The sequence below is a fragment of the Mobula birostris genome, chromosome 26, assembly GCF_030028105.1.
Source record: "Mobula birostris isolate sMobBir1 chromosome 26, sMobBir1.hap1, whole genome shotgun sequence".
Classification (NCBI taxonomy): domain Eukaryota; kingdom Metazoa; phylum Chordata; class Chondrichthyes; order Myliobatiformes; family Myliobatidae; genus Mobula; species Mobula birostris.
The window spans coordinates 51,715,151-51,739,998 of NC_092395.1; the positions used below are offsets into that span (position 1 = coordinate 51,715,151).

At 44.0% G+C, this 24,848-nt stretch overlaps 1 protein-coding gene across 1 annotated transcript; it reads left to right on the forward strand.

Moving 5' to 3' along the window:
• Positions 1-2,584: 2,584 nt before the first annotated feature.
• On the forward strand, positions 2,585-23,698 carry LOC140188124 (vimentin-type intermediate filament-associated coiled-coil protein-like). Its single transcript, XM_072244100.1, has 2 exons — positions 2,585-2,856; positions 19,247-23,698. The coding sequence occupies exons 1-2, from the start codon at positions 2,657-2,659 to the stop codon at positions 19,605-19,607; spliced, it is 561 nt and encodes a 186-aa protein (XP_072100201.1). The 5' UTR covers positions 2,585-2,656; the 3' UTR covers positions 19,608-23,698.
• Positions 23,699-24,848: the final 1,150 nt, after the last annotated feature.

Genomic DNA, 24,848 nt, shown 5'->3' on the forward strand with positions numbered 1-24,848 from the left:
ATGTACTATGGACATGTGGTCGATGTTTAGGGATCTCTTGCTGGATGTTAGCGATAAATTTGTCCCGGTGAGGAAGATAAAGAATGGTAGGGTGAAGGAACCATGGGTGACAAGTGAGGTGGAAAATCTAGTCAGGTGGAAGAAGGCAGCATACATGAGGTTTAGGAAGCAAGGATCAGATGGGTCTGTTGAGGAATATAGGGTAGCAAGAAAGGAGCTTAAGAAGGGGCTGAGGAGAGCAAGAAGGGGGCACAAGAAGGCCTTGGCGAGTAGGGTAAAGGAAAACCCCAAAGCATTCTTCAATTCTCCTCTCTTACTTTGAACTTATGCCCTCTAATTTCAGAGTCCTGTACCCTGGAAAAAGATTGTGAAGCTCCACCTTAACTATTTCACTCATGATTTTACAAACCTCTATACAGTCACCCTTCAGCCTCCAGCACTCCGGAAAAAACTGCCCCGGCTTATCTAGTCTCTCCTTATTTCTCAAGGTCTTCAGTTTGAGTTATTAAGAGTGACTTAGATAACCAGGGACTGTTTACCAGTAACATCCTCATGAATATTTTCTGCATCTTTTCCAGCTTAATTGGATCCTTCCAATAGCTGGATGACCAGAACAGCACACAGTACTCCCTGTGCAGTCTCACCAATACTTTGAGTAACTGTAACATGATGTACTCAGTGCCTTGACTGATAAACTCTTCACCTCCCTGTCTACCCATGTCACTGTAAGCCTCTCTGTTCCACAACACTCCCAAAGACCTGCAATTAACAGTGCAAGTCCTGCCTTTGTTTAACTTCCCAAATGCATGACTTTACACATTCAGAGTTAAATTCTATCTGTCATTCCTTGGCCCATTTTTCCAGTTGATCTAGATCCTGTTGTATTGTGGTGTTCCAGATTACAACTACTGTCTAAATGTGATGAGCATTCTGAATCTTTCAGCTTTTTACGCTGCAACTTCCAGACCCTATCACCCCGAGGGTGAAAAAAATGGATCTTGAACTTTTCTGGTGAATAAAAATTTTACACCAATTCCTCTTAATCTATGCCCCCCACACAAAATCCTGGAGAAACTAAGAAAAGAATTCCTATGGAAAAGAGTACAGTCAACTGGACCCTTTTCTATGGGTGCTGCTTGGCCTGCTGACTTTCTCTTGCATTTTGTGTGTGGGTTGGTTTGATTTTCAGCATCTGCAGATTTTCTCTTATTTGCGATTAAATCTGAGCCCTCTGGGTATTGACATAAATTGCTAAGAGATTCTTTCCTATTTTTACCTATGTTTTGTCTCCTCTCAGCCTTCTGTTTCAAATAGAGAAACCATATCTTAGGCACAATCCTCCCCAAATCTCTTCTGCATGATCTTCAATGTAATTACACCTGTAACCCTTAGGTTCCACTGACGGCGTTAGTCTAGGAAAGACAGTCTCTGGCCCCACCAAATGTGTGAAACCTAAGGTGCAAAACCTCATTTGTGTGGATGCTGTGTGGTCTGTTCCCTCAATATATATCAGTACCACAAAATAACAGAAAGTACACCATATGCAATTAAAAGATTTAGCTCTTTAATTCTTAATTCGACTAAAGGGTTAGTAAAGAAAAACAAAAGGAAAGGGCCCATTTTAATGAAACAGTATAATGTGCACGTTGGAGCTCACAGTTTCCCTTCCATTGGTCCTCCATCGATTGCCCCGGGCTTTGTCTACTCCCAGCCCCACTCAAGTCCACTCCGTCCTGCTCTTTACGACCTCTCCTTTCTGGCATCTTCTCTCTTCAGTTCTTGCTGAGCAAAAGACCCAGATCAGCTCGTTCTCAGGCACACAATGAGAAAAAAAAAACACTCTTTTCTCTGGATGGCACACATTCCAAAGCCCCCATTATCCCTAGACATAACCCAAACACTGCTGCTACTGGAAAACTATTATACTAGTGGTAAAATCTTACCCTGGGCGTTACACACCTGTCCTATAATGTAAACAAAATTACACCACAACCAGCGTTATACTGTATACCATTCTGACAAAGCCTCCCTATCTTACATTGACTTGTTTTTCTCATCTGTCTTTTTTTAAAACTTGGAGAGGGAGTGAGTGGAGAGGCCAGACTGCGGACGGTTCAGGAACAGGCTGAGTGGTTGGTGGAGTGGAGAGGACAGGCTGGGGAAGTCAAGTCAACTCAAATTTATTTATATAGCACATTTAAAAAGGAATGATTGAAAGGATTGAAAGAATTAAAGGAAGAGAGGATCTGCCATTACATTTATGTTACCAATGTGGGATCCCACTGGTAATACCTTAGTCACAGAATAACACGGATTTTAGCTTCCTCAGTACACCTTGGTGCTGTATACGGTATGATTGAATCGGATAACAATGAAGTAGCCTTTTCCTTGCTCTTCCTTCCCAATAATTTGTACCAATGGAATGTTCCATCTATCCATCCAAAGTCTAGTACAGTCCTTCTGATGATGTGATGGCTGCCCAGAACTCTGACTCCTGTCCCCCACCCCTCCAACGCTCCCTCCCGCACTCCCGGCCCTCCCCGTCTCACCTCCAGCCGCCACAGGCTCCCTCCCCAGCGACGCGACCTCTCCCCGGGCTGACGCCGTCTTTCGCCATGGGCATGCGCGCTGAGCTCAGGCCGGGCCCGTGGCGGGGATGCGCAGGATGTCGGTGCTGAGCCCGGTGCAGATTAAGGAGGCGAACGCACACTTGGCGGCTGTTCACCGCCGGGTGACGGAGTTGGAGCGCCGGTTGGAGGCGGCCGAGCGGACGGTTCGGGAACAGGCTGAGCGGTTGATGGGCAAAGACCGGGAACTGCAGGCCGCAGTCAGGGAGCTGGCGCTACGCAAGGACCGGTGAGGGAGGGCAGGGGGGGTGGTGCAGGTGTAAGAGGGAGAGGTGTTGGGGGTGGCAAGGGAAGCGGGGTAGGGCAGAGGAGTGAGGTGCAGTTGTGGGGATGTTTGCAGGGAGAGGTGGTGTTGGAGCCGAAGAGAGTGAGAGAGAGAGGTGGGGGTGGGGAATCAAGGCAAAATTGGGGGAGGGATGAAGAAGTTGGAGAGACCAAGAGAGGAGAATTTGGAGGTGCGAGGGAATGGGGAAGCGGTGAAGAGGAGGAGTGGGAGAAAGAGTGAGAAGGGTTGATTGGCAGCAGGCAAAGTGGGAATAAAGGGAGCCTTCATTCCCTTGTGCTGCTTGGCTTGCTGAACTTCAGCATTTTGTGTGTGTTGCATGAATTTCCAGCATTTGTAGATTTTCTCTTGTTTATAAAGGGAGCCTTTTCTGGTTGGCTGCTGGTTACTAGTTCCACAGGGGTTTGTGTTGGGACCAATTCTTTTTACGTTATATGTCAATGATTTGGATGATGGAATTGATGGTTTTGTTGCAAACTTTGCGATCAATATGAAGATAGGTGGAGGGGCAGGTGGTTTTAGGAAGTAGAGTGACTGGAGAGGACTTAGACAGATTAGAAGAATGGGCAAATAAATGTAAGATGGAATACAGTAACACACACAAAATGCTGGAGGAACTCAGTAGGCCAGGCAGCATCTAGGAAAAGAGTGCAGTCAACGTTTTGGGTATTAGCCAACTGTACTCTTATCCTGGATGCTGCCTGGCCCGCTGAGTTCCTCCAGCATCTTGTGTGTTGCTAGGATTTCCAGCAGCTGCAGATTTTCTCTTGTTTGTGAGATTGAATGCAGTGTCAGAAAGTGTATGGTCATGCAGTTTGGTAGAAGTAATGAAAGAATCAACTATTTTATAAATGGAGAGAAAATACAAAAATCTGAGGTGCAAGGGGACTTGTGAGTCTTTGTGCAGAATGTTAATTTGCAGGTTGAGTCCGTGGTGAGGAAGGCAAATGTGATGTTGGCATTCATATCACGAGGACTAGAATATAAACACAAGGATATAATATTGAGACGTTATAAAGCACTGGTGAGGCCTCACGGAGTATTGTGAGCAGTTTTGAGCCCCTTATATTAGAAAGGATGTGCAGAAACAGGAGAGGTTTTAAAGGAGGTTTACAAAAATGATTCTAGGATTGAATGCAAACACGAGAAAATCTGCAGATGCTGGAAATTCAAGCAACACACAAAATGCTGGTGAACGCAGTAGGCCAGGCAGCATCTATAGGAAGAAGTACAGTCGATGTTTCGGGCCGAGACCCTTCATCAGGATTAACTGAAAGAAGAGATAGTAAGAGATTTGAAAGTGGGAAGGGGAGGGGGAGATCCAAAATGATAGGAGAAGACAGGAGGGGGAGGGAAGAAGCTATGAGCTGGAAAGTTGTTTGGCAAAAGGGATACAGAGTTGGAGAAGGGGGAGGGTCATGGGACAGGAGGGCTAGGGAGAAAGAAAGGGGGAGGGGAGCCCAGAGGAAGATGGAGAGTAGGCAAGGAGTGATTGTGAGAGGGACAGAGAGAAGAAGGAAAAAAGAGGGGAATAAAAATAAATAAGGGATGGGGTAAGAAGGGGAGGAGGGGCATTAACGGAAGTTAGAGAAATCAATGTTCATGCCATCAGGTTAGAGGCTACCCAGACAGAATAGAAGGTGTTGTTTCTCCAGCCTGAGTGTGGCTTCATCTTGACAATAGAGGAGGCCATGGATTGACATATCAGAATGGGAATGGGACACGGAATTAAAATGGGTGGCCACTGAGAGATCCTGCTTTCTCTGGCATACAGAGCGTAGGTGTTCAGCGAAACGGTCTCCCAATCTGTGTCGGGTCTCACCAATATATAGGCCACACCGGGAGCACCGGACGCAGTATACGACACCAGCCGACACACAGGTTAAGTGTCACCTCACCTGGAAGGACTGTGTGGGAAGTCACAGTCTCAGAATAGAGGGGTGTCCTTTTAGAGCGGAGATAAGGAATTTCTTTAGCCAGAGTGTAGTGAATCTGTGGAATTCTTTGCCATAAGCAGCTGTGGAGGCCAGGTATTTATGTATATTTAAGCAGAGATGATAGATTCTTGTTTGGTCAGGGCATGAAGGGATACAGAGAGAAGGCAGGAGATTGGGGCTGATAAGAAAATTGGATCAGCCATGGTGAAATGGTGGAGCAGACTGGATGGGCCAGATGGCCTAATTCTGCTCCTCTATCTTATGGATATATGGATAGGAGGGTCTGAGTGGTGCACCGCAGGAACACTGGATTTGTGTTGCCCTTGTATCTGTCCACACTAATCCCATTTAGATTACTCCACTGCACCTTCGGCCCCTTTTATCAAGACAACATGGATTTTTGGTTTAAGTACTTGTCCAAATGTGTAAATATCCTAAGAATATATGCCTCCATCATGTCTTCCGATAGTGAGTTTTTCTGACTACTGCTGTCCTCTGTGGAAAAAGTTCTCCTTTAAATCCTGCTAAATCTCTTGCCTTTCATTGTAAACATATGCCCTCTCATCTGAGGCAGATCCAACACGAAAAATATGATTTAAAGAAAAAATATTTTCTATTTAACTCTCAATTTTGTATACTTCTTCCAGGTCACCCCTTATCCTCTGCTGCTCTGGGGAAAACAAATCCAATCTGTCCAGTTTTGACTTAGAATTGTAATGCTGTAATGCTGAAATCCAGGCAACACCCTGGTGAATCTCCTGTGCACTCTTTCCAGTGTAAACACATCCTATGGTGTAGTGCCCAGAGCTACACAAGATATACCAGGGGTGTCCTAACCAATGTTTTATAAGGCTGTGGCTTGATATTCCAGTTCTGGTGTTCTATACTGTAGTTGCCAAAGGTGAACATCCCATATACCGTCTCTATCATCTTATTTCAGCCCCCCACCCCCACCCCGCTGTCACTTTCAGAATTCATGTACTCTGGATTATCAGTATACCCTGGGGCCCTTTCATTTACAGTATTTGTCCTACTCTTGATTGGCTTACAAAATGCATCACTATGCAATTGTCAGGACTAAGTTTCATCTGCTTATTCTCTGTTCAATTTTTCAGGTGGTCGAGAACCTTAAATAACATTCTTTGCATCTGCAACCTCACCAATTTTCTTGACATTCACATCCAAGTCATTATATATCACAAACATTAAGGGCCCTAGCTCCGATTCTGTGATACAACACTGGTCATGGATTTCCAATCAGAAAAGTAGCCTCCTCCACCACTCTTTTCCTCCTATTCCCAAGACAACTTGGGATTCAGTGTGCCTATCAGCCCTACACCCCATGTGACCTAAACTTCGGGATCAGCCTATGATGTGGGACCTTGCCAAATACCTTACTGAGATTTTTTATAAGGTTTATGCATTTACTAACTAAGCTTAATGTGCTCAGTTAGCTCCTCAAAAAAAAATTCTGTCAAATTTCATTAAATGGATTTCCCACAAACAAAACCCTGCTAGCTATCCCTGACTAATTTCTACCTTTAAAAGTGGAGATAATCCTATCCCTTAGCAACACTCAAAATTCTGGAGGAACTCAGCAGGTCAGGCAGCATCTATGGAAATTAATTTCAAAGTTGACGTTTTGGGCCCTTATATATTTATCCAAAAGTTTCCCTCATTGACTCTGTACAAAATATCCAGCAGCCCCAGCTATCTCTCCCTTGCTCATCATTAAGGACCCTCACCATTTCAGACATGCCTCTTCTCATTATTACTCAATGTTTGAAGAACAGCTTTTTCCCCTCTGCCTTCAGATTTCTCCATGGTCCTTGAACACTACCTCATTATTTATCCTTCACACAATTTATTTTGTACCTTTATAATAATTTATGTCTTGCCTTGTGCTGCTGCTGCAAAACAACAAATTTCATGACATATGATGAACCTCATTCTGAAATAGCAATCTGGGATACATCAGGCTCTGAGGATTTATCCACTTCACATGTCCCCTTAAGAACTCTCCTGATGCTAACTGTCCCTGAACATCACCATTCCTTGCCCTGAACTCTCCCTCTACCGTAACCTTCATTCAGGACATCGCCCATGTCATTCAGCTCCATCACGAATGATTCCTCTGGATCCTAAGATGCTTACTCTTTCCCTGGCTGCTTTCTTAATTTTAATATACATATAGAATGCCTTAATCTTATCTACAAATAATAATTGCATAGCTCCTTGCCTTTCTAAGTATTTTTCTCTACTTTTTTTTCATTGGACTCTGCCATTTTAGTTGCCTATTCAGGTTCTCCCCATGATACGATAGGGTTCCATTCCTGAGAGCTGTATGTATCCAGACAATTTGCAAGTCAGAAATGCAGTTCAAATAGAGTTCTCTCACACAGATACAACAGCTGGCAAATCCCTCCCCATTGGTCTCCCAAACATTTGTTCAGTGTATGTAAATTGGGCATTCATAAGCTGAGAGATCATGTACCTGTCATACACTTCATTTTGTTATTCTTGAATTCCTTAGCATTTGCTTTGCATCTAGGAATTCCTAATCTTTCTGTCTTTGCCTTTTGTCTCCAAGGGGACATGTCGGCTTTGAACTCACTGTCATCCCACTTAATGGATATTTTAGAGAGAGAAGTACAACAGAGAAACAGCCCTTTGGCCCATCTAGTCCAAGCTGAAACCATTTAAACTACCTACTCCCATCGACCTGCACCAGGACTATAACTCTCCATATCCCTATTACCCAAACCTCCCTTAAATGTTGAAATCAAGCTTGCGTGCAGCACTTGTGCTGGCAGCTCATTCTACACTCTCCTGACCCTCTGAGTGAAGACGTTTGTCTTTGTTCCCCATAAACTTCTACCTTTCACCCTTAATCCATGACTTCCGGTTGTTGTCCCACCCAACCTCAGTGGAACAAGTCTGCTTGCATTTACCCTATTTATCCCCTTCATAATTTTGTATACCTCTATTAAATCTCTTGATCTTTTACATTCTAAAGAATACAGTCCTAACCTACTCAATCTTTCCTTATAACTTAGGTCTTCCAGACTCTGAAAAATCTTTGTAAATTGTCTCTGCACTCTTTCAACCTTGTTTACATTTTTCCTGTAGGTAGATGACAAAAACTGTTCACAATACTCTAAATTAAGCCTCACCAACGTCTTATACAACTTCAACATAACATCCCATCTTCTGTACTCAGTAGATTGATTTATGAAGGCCATTATGCCAAAAGCTTTCTTTACGACTCTATCTACCTGTGACACCACTTTCAATGAGTTCAATGAGTCAGGACGAAGGGTCTTGGCCTGAAACGTCGACTGTACCTCTTCCTAGAGATGCTGCCTGGTCTGCTGCCTGGTCTGCTGCGTTCACCAGCAACTTTTGTGTGTGTTGCTTGCCTCTATTTTACTGTTTATGTATAGTCATGAAACACTACAGCTCAGAAACAGGCCCTTCAGCCCATTTAGTTTATGTCGAACTAAATCTGCTTAGTCTCACTGACCTGCACCCGGACCATGGACTCCCATCCATGTACCTTCCCAAATTTTTCTTAAATGTTGAAATCAAACCGGCATCCACCACACTCTGGCAGCTCATTCCACACTCACCAACCTCTGAATAAAGAAGCTCGCCCTCAAGTTCCCCAAACATTTTACCTTTTACCCTTAACCCATGACCTCTAGCTGTAGTCTCACCCAGCCTCAGTAGAAAAGCCTGTTTGCATTTACCGTCATAATTTTGTATACCTCTATCAAACCTTGCCTCAATCTTCCATGTTTTTGGGAATAAAGTCTGAACCTATTCAACATTTCTGTATAACTCAGGTCATTCAGCTCCTGCAACATCCTTGTAAATTTTCCCTGCACTCTATCAAGCTCATTTACATCTTGCTTGTAGGTAGCTGACCAAAACTGCACAGAATACTTCAAATTAGGCCTCACCAATGACTTATACAATTTCAACGTAACATTCCAACTATTTCTTATGAACCTATCTACCTGTGACACCACTTTCAAGAAATTATGGATCTGTGTTCCCTAATCCCGCTGTTCTACTGCACACCTCCGTGCTTACCGCCCGCCATGAAAGACCTATCCTAGCTGATCCTCCTAAAGTGCAACACCCTATCTGCCTTTTTTTCAGCCTATTTTTCCAGCTGGTTCAGACCCGCTGCGAGCACTGATAGTCTTTTTGCTGTCCACTACACTTCCAATCTTGGTGTCATCTGTAAATTTGCTGAGCTAGTTTAGTACATTATTATCTAAATCTTTGACTTAGATTACAAACAACAGACTCAGCACCGATCCCTGCAGTCAGAGAGGTAATCATCTATTACCACTCCCTGGCCTCCCGCGAAGCTAATGTCTAATTGAATTTACTGCCTCATCTAGAATGCCAAGCCGCTAAACTTTCTTGACCAACCTCCCATGCAGGACTTTGTCGAAGGACATGTTAAAGTCCATGTAGATTACATTCTTGTCTTCATCAATTTTCCTGGTACCTACCTCAAAATTTTATAAGATCGGTTAGACACAATCTACCACACACAAAGCAATATTGACTATCCCTAATCAGTCCCAGTCTATCCAAATACTTTCCCTTTACTGATGTCTGGGTCACTGGCCCATAAATTCCAGGTTTATTCTTAGGGCCTTTCTTAACCAATGGATTAACATTCCAATCCTCTGTCACCTCACCCGTGGCTAATAATGTTTTAAATATCTCTGCCAGGGTCCCTGCATTTCTGCATTAGCCTCTCACAGGACGCAAGGAAATTCCTTGTCAGGCCATGGGGATTTATCCACCCTAATTTGCCTCAAGCCTGGCAGGGTGGAGATGCATTTCTAGCCAAGGAAGTGTAAAGCACTCCTTCCCTCTGCTAGCCTGCAGGCCATCATTGAGCAAGGTTTAGCACCTGCTTAGTTCCCCTCTCTCCCCACTCCCCCCCCCCCCACCCCATCAAGCAAGGTTACGTGCAGCCTTTGGAGCAGCTGGTGCATATCATAGGTCATGGGTATGTGACCTCTGACACCAGGCAGACAAATTCTGAAGAGCAACACACGTAAAAGTTGCTGGTGAACGCAGCCGGCCAGGCAGCATCTCGAGGAAGAGGTATAGTCGACGTTTCGGGCCAAGACCCCTCGTCGGTGACCCTGCGTTCACCAGCAACTTTTATGCGTGTTGCTTGAAATTCCAGCATCTGCAGATTTCCTCGTGTTTGTGTTTTTAAACTCTGAAGAGTAGTCATAAGACCAGCCTGGGGTCTCCTGTCTTGTAAAGGTACTGCCCAGAAGGAGGCGATGGAAAACCCCTTCTGTAGTAAAATTAGCCAAAATCACTGTCATGGAAATACCATAATCACCTATGTCATATGACATGGCACATATCAAACACCTCCTCCTCTGTAATCTGCTGCATTGCCTCACATTTATAGATCCCATCTCCCGAGTAAATACAGATGCAAAAAAATCCATTTTAGGGTCTTCCTCCATCCCTTTCGGCTCCACACAAAAATTACCATTCTGATCTTCCAGAGGATCCCCCCTTGCTATCCTTTTGCTCTTAATATATCTGTAGAAGCCCTTAGGTGTATCATCTGCCTTGTCTGCTAAGGCAACCTCATGCCTTCCTTTAGCCCTCCTCATTGCTTTCTTAAGTGTTCTCTTGCATTTCTTGTACTCCATAAACATATAACAATTACAGCATGGAAACAGGCCATCTCGGCCCTTCCAGTCCGTGCAAAACCCTTACTCTCACCTAGTCCCACCGATCTGCACTCAGCCCATAACCCTCCATTCCTTTCCTGCAATTTAACTTTAAACGACAACATTGAACCTGCCTCAACCACTTCTTCTGGAAGCTCGTTCCACACAGCTGCCACTCTCTGAGTAAAGAAGTTCCCCCTCATGTTGCCCCTAAACTTTTGCCCTTTAACTCTCAACTCATGTCCTCTTGTTTGAATCTTCCCCACTCTCAATGGAAAAAACCTATCCACGTCAACTCTAGCAATCCCCCTCATAAACACCTCTATCAAGTCCCCCCTCAACCTTCTATGCTCCAATGAATAAAGACCTAACTTGTTCAGTCTTTCTCTGTAACTTAGGAGATGAAACCCAGGCAACATTTTAGTAAACCTCCTATGTACTCTCTCAATTTTATTGACATCTTTCCTATAATTCGGTGACCAGAACTGTACACAATACTCCAAATTTGGCCTTACCAATGCCTTATACATTTTCAACATTACATCCCAACTCCTATACTCAATGCTCTGATTAATAAAGGCCAGTATACCAAAAGCTTTCTTCACCACCCTATCCACATGAGATTCCACCTTCAGGGAACTATGCACCATTATTCCTAGATCCCTCTGTTCCACAACATTCTTCAATGCCCTACCATTTATCATGTATGTCCTATTTTGATTAGTCCTACCAAAATGTAGCACCTCACATTTTTCAGCGTTAAACTCCATCTGCCATCTTTCAGCCCACTCTTCTAACTGGCCTAAATCTCTCTGCAAGCTTTGAAAACCTACTTCATTATCCACAACGCCACCTATCTTAGTATCATCTGCATACTTACTAATCCAATTTACCACCCCGTCATCCAGATCATTAATATATATGACAAACAACATTGGACCCGGTACAGATCCCTGAGGCACGCCGCTACATACCGTCCTCCAATCTGACACACAGTTATCCACCACTACTCTCTGGCATCTCCCATCTAGCCACTGCTGAATCCATTTTACTACTTCCATATTAATGCCCAACGATTGAACCCTCCTAGCCAACCTTCCATGTGGAACCTTGCCAAAGGCCTTACTGAAGTCCATATAGACAATGTCCACCGCTTTACCCTCGTCAACTTTCTTATTAACCTCATCAAAAAATTCAATAAGATTTGTCAAACATGACCTTCCACACACAAATCCATGTTGACTGTTCCTAATCAGACCCTGTCTATCCAGATAATTATATACACCATCTCTAAGAATACTTTCCATCAATTTACCCACCACTGACATCAAACTCACAGGCCGATAATTGCTAGGTTTACTCTTAGAACCTTTTTAAACAATGGAACCACATGAGCAATACGCCAATCCTCCGGCACCATCGCTGTTTCTAATGACATTTGAAATATTTCTGTCAGAGCCCCTGCTAGTTCCACACTAACTAGCACCGGACGCAGTAAACAAACAGTCAGGGCCCCAGACAGTCCTTCCAGGTGAGGCAACACTTCACCTGTGAGTCGACTGGGGTGATATACTGTGTCCGGTGCTCCCGATGTGGCCTTTTATATATTGGCGAGACCCGACACAGACTGGGAGACCGCTTTGCTGAACATCTACGCTCTGTCCGCCAGAGAAAGCAGGATCTCCCACTGGCCACACATTTTAATTCCACATCCCATTCCCATTCTGACATGTCTATCCACGGCCTCCTCTACTGTAAAGATGAAGCCACACTCAGGTTGGAGGAACAACACCTTATATTCCGTCTGGGTAGTCTCCAACCTGACGGCATGAACATCGACTTCTCTAACTTCCGCTAATGCCCCACCTCCCCCTTGTACCCCATCTGTTACTCATTTTTATGCACACATTCTTTCTCTCACTCTCCTTTTTCTCCCTCTGTCCCTCTGTCCCTCTGAATATACCTCTTGCCCATCCTCTGGGTCCCCCCCCCCCCCCACCTCCTTGTCTTTCTTCCCGGACCTCCTGTCCCATGATCCTCTCGTATCCCCTTTTGCCTATCACCTGTCCAGCTCTTGGCTGTATCCCTCCCCCTCCTGTCTTTTCCTATCATTTTGGATCTTCCCCTCCCCCTCCAACTTTCAAATCCCTTACTCACTGTTCCTTCAGTTAGTCCTGACGAAGGGTCTCGGCCTGAAACGTCGACTGCACCTCTTCCTACAGATGCTGCTTGGCCTGCTGCGTTCACCAGCAACTTTGATGTGTGTTGCTGTCCTAGTCTCTTTAATTTGATTCCCTCCCCCCAACCATTCTAGTTTAAAGTCACCTCAGTAGCCGTCGCAAATCTCCCCGCTAGGATATTGGTCCCCCTGGGATTCAAGTGTAACCCGTCCTTTTTGTACAGGCCACGCCCACACCAAAAGAGGTCCCAATGATCCAAAAACTTGAATCCCTGCCCCCTGCTCCAATCCCTCAGCCACGCAGTTATCCTCCACCTCATCGCATTCCTACTCTCACTGTTGCGTGGCACAGGCAGTAATCCAGAGATTACTACCTTTGCGGTCCTTTTTCTCAACTCCCTTCCTAACTCCCTATATTCTGCTTTCAAGACCTCTCTCCTTTTCCTACCTATGTCATTGGTACCTATATATACCACGACCTCTGGCTCCTCTCCCTCCCACTTCAGGATCTCTTGGGCGCGACCAGAAACATCCTGGACCCTTGCACCGGGGAGGCAAACTACCATCCGGGTCTCCAAAATGCTTCCACAGAATCGCCTATCTGAGCCCCTAATTATAGAGTCCCCTATTACTACTGCCCTCCTCTTCCTTTTCCTACCCTTCTTAGCTACAGGGCCGGACTCTGTGCTGGAGGCACGGCCATTGTTGCTTCCCCCAGGTATGCTGTCCCCCCCAACAGTACTCAAACGAGTACTTATTGTCAAGCGGCACAGCTACTGGGGTACTCTCTATGACCTGTTTCTTCCTCTTCCCCCTCCTAACCTTGACCCACTTGTCTGCCTCCCGTGGCCCCGGTGTGACCACCTGCCTGTAACTCCTCTCTATCAACTCCTCACTCTCCGTGACAAGACGAAGGTCATCGAGCTGCAGCTCCAGTTTCCTAACGTGGTCTCTTAGTAGCTGCATCTCGATGCTCCTGGCACAGATGTGGACGTCGGGGAGGCTGGGAGACTCCACAACCTCCCACATCCGGCACTGAGAACAACAAGCTGCCTTCACACTCATACTTACCCCTCTCCTCAAATAACAGGGGAAAAATGAATACCAAACCTTCCTCGCCTCGCTCGTTTCCACCTAAGCCCCTCATTTGTTCCTATCTGCCTGTACCTGCAATGCACCTCCTTTTTTTCCATACCGAGGTTTAATATCTCTTAAAAACCAAGATTCCCTACTCCTGTTATCTTTACTTTTTATTCTGACAGGCACATACAAGCTTTATACTCTCAAAATTTCACTTTCGAAAGCTTCCCACTTACCAAGTTCAGCTCTGCCAAAAAAATCTCTCCCAATCCACACTTGCCAGATATTTTCTGATACCATCAAAATTGGCCTTTCTCCAACCTAGAATCTTAACCTGAGGACCAGACCAATCTTTTTCTATAACTACCTTGAAACTAATGGCATTCTGAGTACTAAATCAAAGTGTTCCCCTACACAAACTTTTGTCTTATTCCCTAATAGGAGATCTAGTATCAAACTCTCTCAAGTTTGGACTTCCCTGATTAACATAGAAAACCGACAGCACAATACAGGCCTTTTGGCCCACAGAGTTGTGCTGAACATGTCCCTACCTTAGAAATTACTAGGTTTGCCTATAGCCTTCTGTTTTTCTAAGCTCCATGTGCCAATCCAAAAGTCTCTTAAAAGACCCTATTGTATCTGCCTCCACCACTGTTGCCGGCAGCCCATTCTACGCATTCACCACTCTGAGTAAAAACCTTACCCCTGACATCTCCCCTGTACCTACTCCCCAGCACCTTAAACCTGTGTCCTCTTGTGGCAACCATTTCAGCCCTGGGAAAAAGACTCTGACTATCCACATGATCAATGCCTCTCATCATCTTATACGCCTCTTATCAGGTCACCTCTCATTCTCCGTCGCTCCAAGGAGTAAAGGCCGAGTTCACTCAACCTATTCTCATAAGGCGTGCTCCCCAATCCAGGCAACATCTTTGTAAATCTCCTCTGTACCCTTTCTATGGCTTCCACATCCTTCCTGTAGTGAGGTGACCAGAACTGAGCACAGTACTCCAAGTGGGGTCTGACCAGGGTCCTATAAAGCTGCAACATTACCTCTCGGCTCCTAAATTCAATTCCACGATTAATGAAGGCCAATACACCGTATGCCTTCTTAACCACAGAGTTAACCTGCGCAGCTGCTTTGAGCATCCTATGGACTCAGACCCCAAGGTCCCTCTGATCCTCCACACTGCCAAGAGTCTTACCATTAATACTATATTCTGCCATCATATTTGACCTATCAAAATGAACCACTTCATACTTACCTGGGTTGAACTCCATCTGCCACTTCTCAGCCCAGTTTTACATCCTATCAATGTCCCACTGTAACCTCTGACAGCCCTCCACACTATCCACAACACCTCCAACCTTTGTGTCATCAGCAAACTTACTAACCCATCCCTCCACTTCCTCATCCAGGTCATTTATAAAAATCACTAAGAGTAAGGGTCCCAGAACAGGTCCCTGAGGCACTCCACTGGTGACCGACCCTCATGCAGAATATGACCCATCTACAATCACTCTTTGCCTTCTGTGGGCAAGCCAGTTCCGGATCCACAAAGCAATGTGCCCTTGGATCCCATGCCTCCTTACTTTCTCAATAAGCCTTGCATGGGGTATCTTATCAAATACCTTGCTGAAATCCATATACACTACATCTACTGCTCTTCCTTCATTAATGTGTTTAGTCACATCCTCAAAAAACTCAATTGGGCTCGTAAGACAGGACCTGCCTTTGACAAAGCCATGCTGACTATTCCTAATCATATTATACCTTTCCAAATGTTCATAAATCCTGCCTCTCAGGATCTTCTACATCAACTTATCAATCACTGAGGTAAGGCTCACTGGTCTATAATTTCCTGGGCTATCTCTACTCCCTTTCTTGAATAGAGGAACAACATCCGCAAACCTCCAATCCTCTGGAACCTACCCCGTCCCCATTGATGATGCAAAGATCATCACCAGAGGCTCAGCAATCTCCCTCGCCTCCCACTGTAGCCTGGGGTACATCTCATTCGGTCCCGATGACTTATCCAACTTGATGTTTTCCAAAAGCTCCAGCACATCCTCTTTCTTAGTATCTACATACTCAAGCTTTTCATTCTGCTGCAAGTCATCACTACAATCACCAAGATCCTTTTCCATACTTAACCAATTTCCCCCGGGATCAATAAAGTATGACTATGAATACTGAAGAAAAGTATTCATTAAGTACCTCTGCTATTTCCTCTGGTTCCATGCATACTTTCCCACTGTCACACTTGATAGGTCCGGGAAAACTTACACATTTGACAAACTCATCCAGCCCTTTTACACCATGGGAGACAGTTAATACGTGGGAAGTTTAAATCACCTACTATCTCAACCTTGTGTTTCTTGCAATAGTCTGTGTTCTGTCTAGAAATTTGCTCCTCTAACTCCCGCAGACTGTTGGGTGGTCTATAATATAATCCTATTAATGTGTTTATACCTTTCTTATTCCTCAGTTCTACCTGTAAGGCCTTACTTGATGAACTCTTCAGGATGTCCTGACTGAACACTGCTGTGACATTTTCCCTGACTAGTAATGCCACTGTTCCCCTTTTAACCCTCCCACTCTACCATATTTAAAGCCACAAAGCTGCCAGTCCTGCTCTTCCTGCAACCGTCTCAGTAATGGCTACAATGTCATAATTCCACATGCTGATCCATGTTCTAAACTTACCTGCCTTTCCTACAGAACTCCTTGCATTGAAATGTACTAGCAAACCTTCCTGCTCGGATATTTTCCCCCTCCAGTTCATGTGCAAACTGTCCTTTCTGTATAGGTCTCATTTTCCCTGGAAGAGAGCCCAATGATCCAAACATCTGCAGACCTCCCTTAAGGAGAAATATCTCCTTAGCCACGTGTTAAACTGTATGATCTTCCATTTTCTGGCCACCGTAGCATGTGGCACAGGTAACCATCCTGAGATCACAACCTTTCAACTTAGCACCTAACACTCTGAACTCATTTTGCAGGACCTCATCACCCATCCTTCCTAGGTCATTGGTACCCACATGGACCATGACCTCTGGCTGCCCACCCTCCTACTTAAGAATGCTGCAGACTCGATCCAAGATATCCCTGACCCTGGCACCTGAGAGGCAACATACCATCTGGGAATCTTGTTCTGGTCAACAGAACCTCCTTCTGTTCCCCGAATCAATGAATCCTCTGTCACTACAGCTTGCCTCCTCTCCCCCTTCCTTTCTGAGTCACAGAGCCAGACTCAGTGCCAGAGACCTGACTGCTGTGGCTTTCCCCTGCTACATCATTCCCCCTGCCCTAAAGTATCCAAAGCAGTTTACCTATTGTTGAGGAATATGGCCACAGGGATATTCTGCACTGGTTGCCTATCTCCTTTCGCCCTCCTGACCGTTATCATTTACCTGTGTCCTGCACCTTGGGTGTAACTACCTCTCCGTAAATCCAGTCTATCAACTCTTCTGCCTCCTGAATAATCTGGAGTTCGTCCATTTCCAGCTCCAGCTCCTTATCACGGTCTGTTAGAAGCTTCAGCTGAATGCATGTCTTGCAGGTGTAGTCTTCAGGGACACCGAAGATCTCCCTGCCTTGCCACATCCTGTAAGAGGAGCATTCCCACTGCTCTAAATGTGCAATAAGAAAGAAAGAATAAATAACGAAAAGATATCTACCTGCAGCCTACGCCTTTCCTAAGCCTCGAAGAGCCAAAGCCTCGACTCCCCACTAACAGTGGCCCAATCACACAATGGCCGTTCCCACCTGACTTTTTTTTCATATCTGAAAAACTTTTAGTATCTTCTTTTATGACCCGGCTGGTGGTATAGTGGCGTCAGCGTCAGACTTCGGGACAAAAGGTCTCGAGTTCGAATCCAGCCGGCTCCCCTGCATGCTTTCCATCCGTGCTGGGTTACATAGTCATAGTCAACTGTAACCGGCTGCATGCACGACCGGCGCATGGGCACACATTTAGCAATGGTGATCTCTTTGGATGGCAAACCACTGCTGTAACTGGCCTCGTACGCGGTTCCCCACTGCGTCAGAGAGGCGTGGAGGGAAATTGTCCGCTAACCGGAGAAACTCCGGATGCGACGTACCTTTCCTTTTATCTTCTTTTATATTATTGGCTAGCTACCTTCATATTTCCTTTGTTGTCTTCTTATTGCTTTTTTAGTTGCCTACCATTGGTTTTTAATTGCAATTCCCTAGCTTCCCACAAATTTTTGCTATATTGTATGCCCTCTGTTTTGTTTTTATGCTGTCTTTGACTTCCTATTAAAGCCACAATTGCTTCCTCCTTCCTTTAGAATGCTTTTTTTGGATGAACTAATCCAGCTTCTTCTGAATTACTCCCAGAAGCTCCAGCAATTGCTGCTCTGCCGTCATCCTTGCTAGTGTCCACTTCCAAAGAAAATTTAGCCAGCTTCTCTCTCATGCCCCAGTTGTTACCTTTACTCAACTGTGATACCGATACATCTAACTCCTTGCTTCAAGATGAATGCTCTTTACTCTATATGCCTTATCATTACCACCCCCCACCACTCTTTCTAATGGGCTTGGTTGGTTTAAACTTTATATTTGACTCTAGCTTCCCATTGGCTGCACTACTCTTCTGTTTATTCATTATTATTCAATTAAATTTGTTCTTTCCTGTTCAGCTGCAGCCTGTAAAGTTTGTGCAGGTCCAGCTTTACTCAGAAGCAGTCTGAGTGATCCAAGTAGCTAACTTCTACATCCCTTATTACTATAGCTTGTCTGGTCTATTTTCTCTCCTACTTTCTAGATGAGCTTTACTGGCTATTGTTGCTCCCACCCTGAGCCCACCTCCCAGCACCAGTATCTAAAGCTTGTACTCCTTTGAGGTGGAAAGTGGAGGGTAATATTGAGGGAGCAGAGGGAAGGAGGGGGGTGAATAGATGGAGAGAGAATAGTGAAAGATGGGAGAGTTTGGCATGTATTGTTAGGTGGAAAGAGCCATCTGGAAAGTGATAGTGGGGGAGATGAGATGAAGCTGGTGGTATTGCTTGGTTTGAGCTTGGAGGAACAGGTAAGTGGTGTTGGGTTTGAGAGATCGATAGGAGGGCAATGGTGGAAGTATGTTGAAGAACTGGATTGGAACTGGTGAGTGGGTGCTTGGGACCGCTGAGAGGTGAATGATGAGAGTTTTTGTAAGGGTGTGAGTGGGAGGTTGGTGGTGGCAGAGGGAGTTAAGAATGTGGTGTTGAAAGGGCTAATATTGTTTGGATATTGTGTGGTAGTAGAGATGCTTTGGGTAGACAGGATTGGGTATCTTGGGGTAATATAGCACGGAAACAGGGCCTTTTGCCTATATCTATCATCAATAGATGTGGAGAACTGTAGGGTGAAAGATTGGATATGTAGCTGAAATCCATCAATCCTTTTGCAGGGAGATGGTAGACGTGCAGGAGAAGCTACAGGACTGTGAGGGAACGGTGCAAAGGCTACAGATGCTGATGAAGGAGAAGGATGAAGTAATTGCCCAGCTGAGACATCGTAGTCAACTACTGGATAAAATCACCCGCAGCCGACCTTTCCTCGACAACTTACTGTCCTACATGGCTGAAGCTGAACACTCACAGAGCATTCATCTTCCACACCCCAGCTTCCCTGAACACCAAGCAGACTCCCTTCAATTAGGCAGTAATGGGTTAATGAACGCCAGCCCCAGTGACCAAAATTTCTCTGTCAGCGAGGATGACACTGAGGAGCTGGACCAAGATGACTCAATCTTTGGGACCACAGTTTAAATCTTCACCTCATCCAGGTTGAGGGATGCTGGGTAGAGCCTATAAGTGCCTGTTAGTTTTGCAAATCTGGGAGATCACACTGAAACCTGTGGTTGTGAAGATGGAAGCAGAGAGCATTATGACACTCTGTTATCTGATCGTTGGATTTGTTGATATTTCATTCCAAAGCTTTTGGGATTGGAAGGTAGTTAATTCAATGTGAAGAATATGGCCTTTAGAACAGTGGACTGTTGACACTGTTCATCAATTTCTTAATGCAATAAGTTATTGGTGTTGGGGTAGCTCTGGTTTCAGACTTGGTTTAGAACACCATGAACTCCAGTCCAAACATTGAGAGAAGTGGTGACCTTCTCATCGAGCACAACAGGTAAATCCCAGCTACAGCCGCCTCCCTTTCTATATTCCTCCATGCTTTGAGGTTTATGAAATGCCCCTTAGTTTTAGCTGGTTGCACTGTGTTTTTGGATCACTGACTGATTATTTGCAGTACTGTGATTATTATTTCCATGATGGGAATTCAACTGTTTGTGAGAAGCACTGGCTGGTTAGTGGAGTAGCTCTGCCGTGTTCTTTCAGAGCAGAGTTTAAAGCCAGGCCAAACTGACTGGAAGTCATTGCTATCCAACATGGTAGTGTGTCATGTTTAAAGATTTTCCTGCTATTTTCAGTTGGCAGCTATGAACATCTGGGCCTATTGAGCTGCTTGAACAGTGGGAATTTGGAAACCACCTGATATCTAAATGCCATACAGAGAATTTAGTACTTTCCCAATGAGTGTTCAAAATTGCTGCCACAAAGTGGAATGAAATCAGTGCCTACTTTAAATATTGTATTTTTTGTCTTTCCGTCATCAAGAATTTAAATAACTACCCCCCCCCCCACCAGTAAACAAAATTTAACCAGATATCCCGGGTGAAATGAAGGTGCGGCTGGCAACTACTTCTGTTGTTCCCCTACTGCCCACCTTTTCCAGAAGTGCAGCTAACACCTGCAGCTGTACTGGTCACTTCCTATGAAATAATAGCTGAGGAACAGGAGCAGCAATGCAGACCTTGGCTGCTCAACCATGAATAATTTCATCCATTTGCCTCAATCAGCCAGTCTCATAAGGGTTATGTATGATAGTAGAAAGTACATTCTGGACTAAGTTCCTGCAGCATTTGATTCAAATCCTGCCGTAACCCTCAGCAAGCTCTTCCAATAATACATACAACTAAGATTGTTTCTTTTCCCTTCTGATCTCTAATTAGTCATTGTGTGCTGCTGCACAGAAGACCCATTTTTCCTGAAGGCTGGTTTACTTTTTCCACACAGTCACTGCCTCTCACTCACTTTTCAAACTGATCCAGCAAAATGAAAACTGGTTTCCTAGGATCTGCATCATAAAAGTGGTGCAGAACTTGGTGCACTGGATTCTTAAGTTATTGAAGTATCTTGTGCCAGTTTGGGCAGTGGCTAATGCTGGTTAATTGCATCTGGGTATATGCAACTGTTTTGAACTGAAATGACCTGCACTGATGGGTCTACTTCTCTTTTGATAACAGGGAATGAACAGGAGGTTCCATCCTTGAATCACAGGTGTCTTGAAGGTGTTACCATTCCAACCTCAATTTCTTGAAACCAAATAAAAGTGGGTGACTGATCATGGAGTAAGGGGGTGAGCAGTGAGTAAGTGGGTCAGTGAGCTAATTGTCTGTTCTACAGACTGGCACATTGTTTTCAGATATTGTGCAGAAAACCCTATATTATCCCTGAAGCAATATCAGACCACCTGTCACATTGTTATTGCAAGCATTTTGCTGCATGTGAATTGGCTGCTGAATTTCCTGCCTTTGGCAGGAACTTTGAATCCTGCCTTCCATAGGGAAGCTCGGGAATCCTATGAATCAGGGAGATGGTTGCCACTTTCCCTGTGCTTTTCACTGCTGCAGCGATAAGGTACCCTTTTGACTATGCTGAATAAATGTAAGTTTTACATTTGCCCTAATACAGATTCCTTTGAAAGAAGCACTTTATTCCATTTCAGTTTCATAGCAGTGATCTGATATGACTCAGTAGGCAATCTGCAATTTACCAGGTAATCAGTTATTCACAACACAGTAAACCACTGATTGTTCAGCGGCTTTGGCATCTGGCTTACTAGATTACTTCCTGAGCACCTTATAAACTTCTGGGGGCCCTCTTCTTGTGCTCCATATAAACTCACACAGTTCTATTTCCTGCACTCTCTTTAACCTTGCCTGAACTTACTGAAATATTTATTATATTAAATTTATTACATCTATAAAAATTGTGAATTAAAAGGTTATGGAGGTATTAACAGGAATGACGTCCAATCATTTGGATAATCTGCCAGTCCACCACCACCACCAAAGTCCTTGGGATGGAGCTTTACTGTAGCACTTTAGCAGATTTGAAACTGAATTGCTGCTACAGGTCCTCCCCAGCGTAGTTCAGGAAGCCGTTCTTGTGAACTATTTGTAACCTGAACAGTTCATAAGTCAGAAATGTGCCTGTGAACAGTTCACATAGCAGAAGATGCCTACAACTCTACAGCAGCCAGCAGTTGCCCCCTGCTGGTCTTCTAGATGCCTGATTGTATGTGCAATCTGGGGGAGGAACTGTACTTGGTACTACTTACTTGCAGTGTCACACTCATTCCACTGGACTCTGTCTCTTTAGCTCCTGTTTGGTTTGTGGTGGGACTGAAGATATCCTTGCCTGCATCCGCTGAGACTTCATTTGTGTACATGAAAATTTAATATATAACACCATCTTGTTGAGAATGTCTGTCGAACATGGCCTCCTCTTAATGAAAAGTGTGCTAACTTTCCTGCACAGGTGGCCTGGTACTCAGCCAAAGTACAGTCCTACATTATAGTTGATATTCCATTCAGTTGTTACTGTCCCATTGGGGTACGGATCTCACCAAGACACCTAGGAACCTTTGCAAGCAGTGATGTACCAAGGCACCTGCACTCCACCAAACTCCTCATGGGAACAGATGAGGAATTGCACACCTGGTGGGAACTGGTTGTTGAGGGGTGGGACCTCCTCTGAACTGGTCAGTACAGTTGCCCTTTGCGTACACTCCATGAGCCCTTCTTCTCTTCCCCTTGTCCCCCCCCTCCCAAACCCACTGACAAAAGAAATTGGCTGGAGGTGTGCAATCTCAATGGTTTGTAAGCAAATTGCTCCTTTAGATACCCATTACTATCTAATCACTGCTTAGAACTATTATTGTCAATTGAGTCTACTTGTATAACCATTGTGTGTAATCATTGTCCAGTAGTATAATCATCAAAGTGACTATTACTTTCTGACATATGGTTCTGTTATTCTGTATAATCTCATAATATTACTCTTCATATAATTATCCTAGTGTAGCCAATGTTATCTTGATCACTCTGAAATCGTTTTCTATATAAAAACAAAATCATTTTCTAGATCATAGATCATAATTTTTAGTTATTGCTTGGGAACCATAGCTACACAGTGCTGGAATTTCATTATTATGTGTATCTGCTGTAACTCTGTTTCGTTTCATTTATTTGCCCAGTTCTCTTGATAGTTTAAAAATGTGGATGAATTCAGCTGACAGCTTTAGGCTGGAGTGACCCAATTTGGCATATTTTATGAAGGTAGTGTCTGGACAAGAAGATTCCCGTTACCAAGGGTTTTGCATTGCTTAGGTCAGTATATAGATCCCTGTGCTTCATTGCAGTAGTGCAGCAAAACTCAAGTGCAAGTTTAAACCATCCTGAAGTACTTACTGAAAAAAGCAGCACTTGACTTTAAGGAAAAAAAAATCAAGATAGTGTATGGATTATATATATCCAGTAGAATAGTCATGGAAGTAGAAGAAGCAGCATGCTTTAATGATTGCATAAGTTGTGTTTGTATAAAATATAGTTTTGTTTGGAGGGATTTGGGACATGGGACATGAAGTTTGCTAGATGAATGTATCACACTTACTCAGGGTTATTTTTGATCATTATAGATAGAAATTTGGTATGTTGGTGCCTTTTATGAATCTATGCAATAACTTTATAAATGATTTTTGTGAGTTCCTGCACTGGTTCACGTTTAAATTCTTTGCTACTGCCACAAAGTTGTGATGACAATACTGTCTTCACTATACTGTCGGTATCCAGACATTAGCAGTGGGATGTCTCAGAGGAAAAAATGTTATATTCAGCTTTTCTCATTGAATTCGTATCTGCACCTGAATCAAATGTGACAATAGAATAAGGTAATAGGTAGCCAGAAAGACCAAAACCAGTCAGTGCATTGACCAATACATCTTTGGGGATGTCGGACCTTCTACTGTGACTTATCAACAAGCCCAGACATTGTAGTTGCCTGTTGATCTGCCATTTGTGCCTATGCCACGCTTGGAAGAAACATGGAATTTCCTGCAGATGCCATTGGTCCTTCACTCTGGCCCTTATGTACCATTTATTTTTCAATGCTATTCAAAAAAGATGCACTTAAATTTTCTCCCATGGTTTTTTAAGACTTTGTATTAACCTCCAAATACTGTTATTTATCTTAAATTTGCATTTTCCTGGCAACTACAGTTCAAATAATTGGGAGGAAGGAAATGCCTCCCACTCTGCATCACTATCCGATGGCAGCCAGGCAGGTTGACAGCAGAGGGATTTCTATACCAGTGCATTTTTTTTGAAAAATTGCCAATCTCCAGATGTACATGGGTTGAGAATTTATCGACACCAAGCTAGTAAGTAGGACGAGGAGCATACCATCCTGCTTGAAGACAGTTCTAACATCAGTTTGATCTTAGATGACCTCTAGCACATCTCTGCATTGGGTCTCTTTGTGCCCATGCCATATATATTTATATATGTATGTGTGTGACTTTTATATATAAATATGAATCTATTTATATAAATATAACACAATCAGTACTGTGCAAAAGTCTTAGGTACATGTAAAGCAATTCTGGAAAGTGAAGATGCTTTCAACACCAATGAATTGAAAAGCTAAATATCAATAAAATTACTATAAAGAACAATACACAATAGAAAACTAAATCAAATCAATATTTGGTGTAACCACCCTTTGCCTTTAAAACTGCATCAATTCTCATAAGTACATTTATGTGTAGTTTTCAAAGAAAATTGGTTTGTTGGTTGTTCTAAGCATCTTAGAGAACTGCAGACTTTGGCTGTCTCACTTCCTTCTGTCCTCCAAATAATCCAGACAGCCTCAATGATGTTG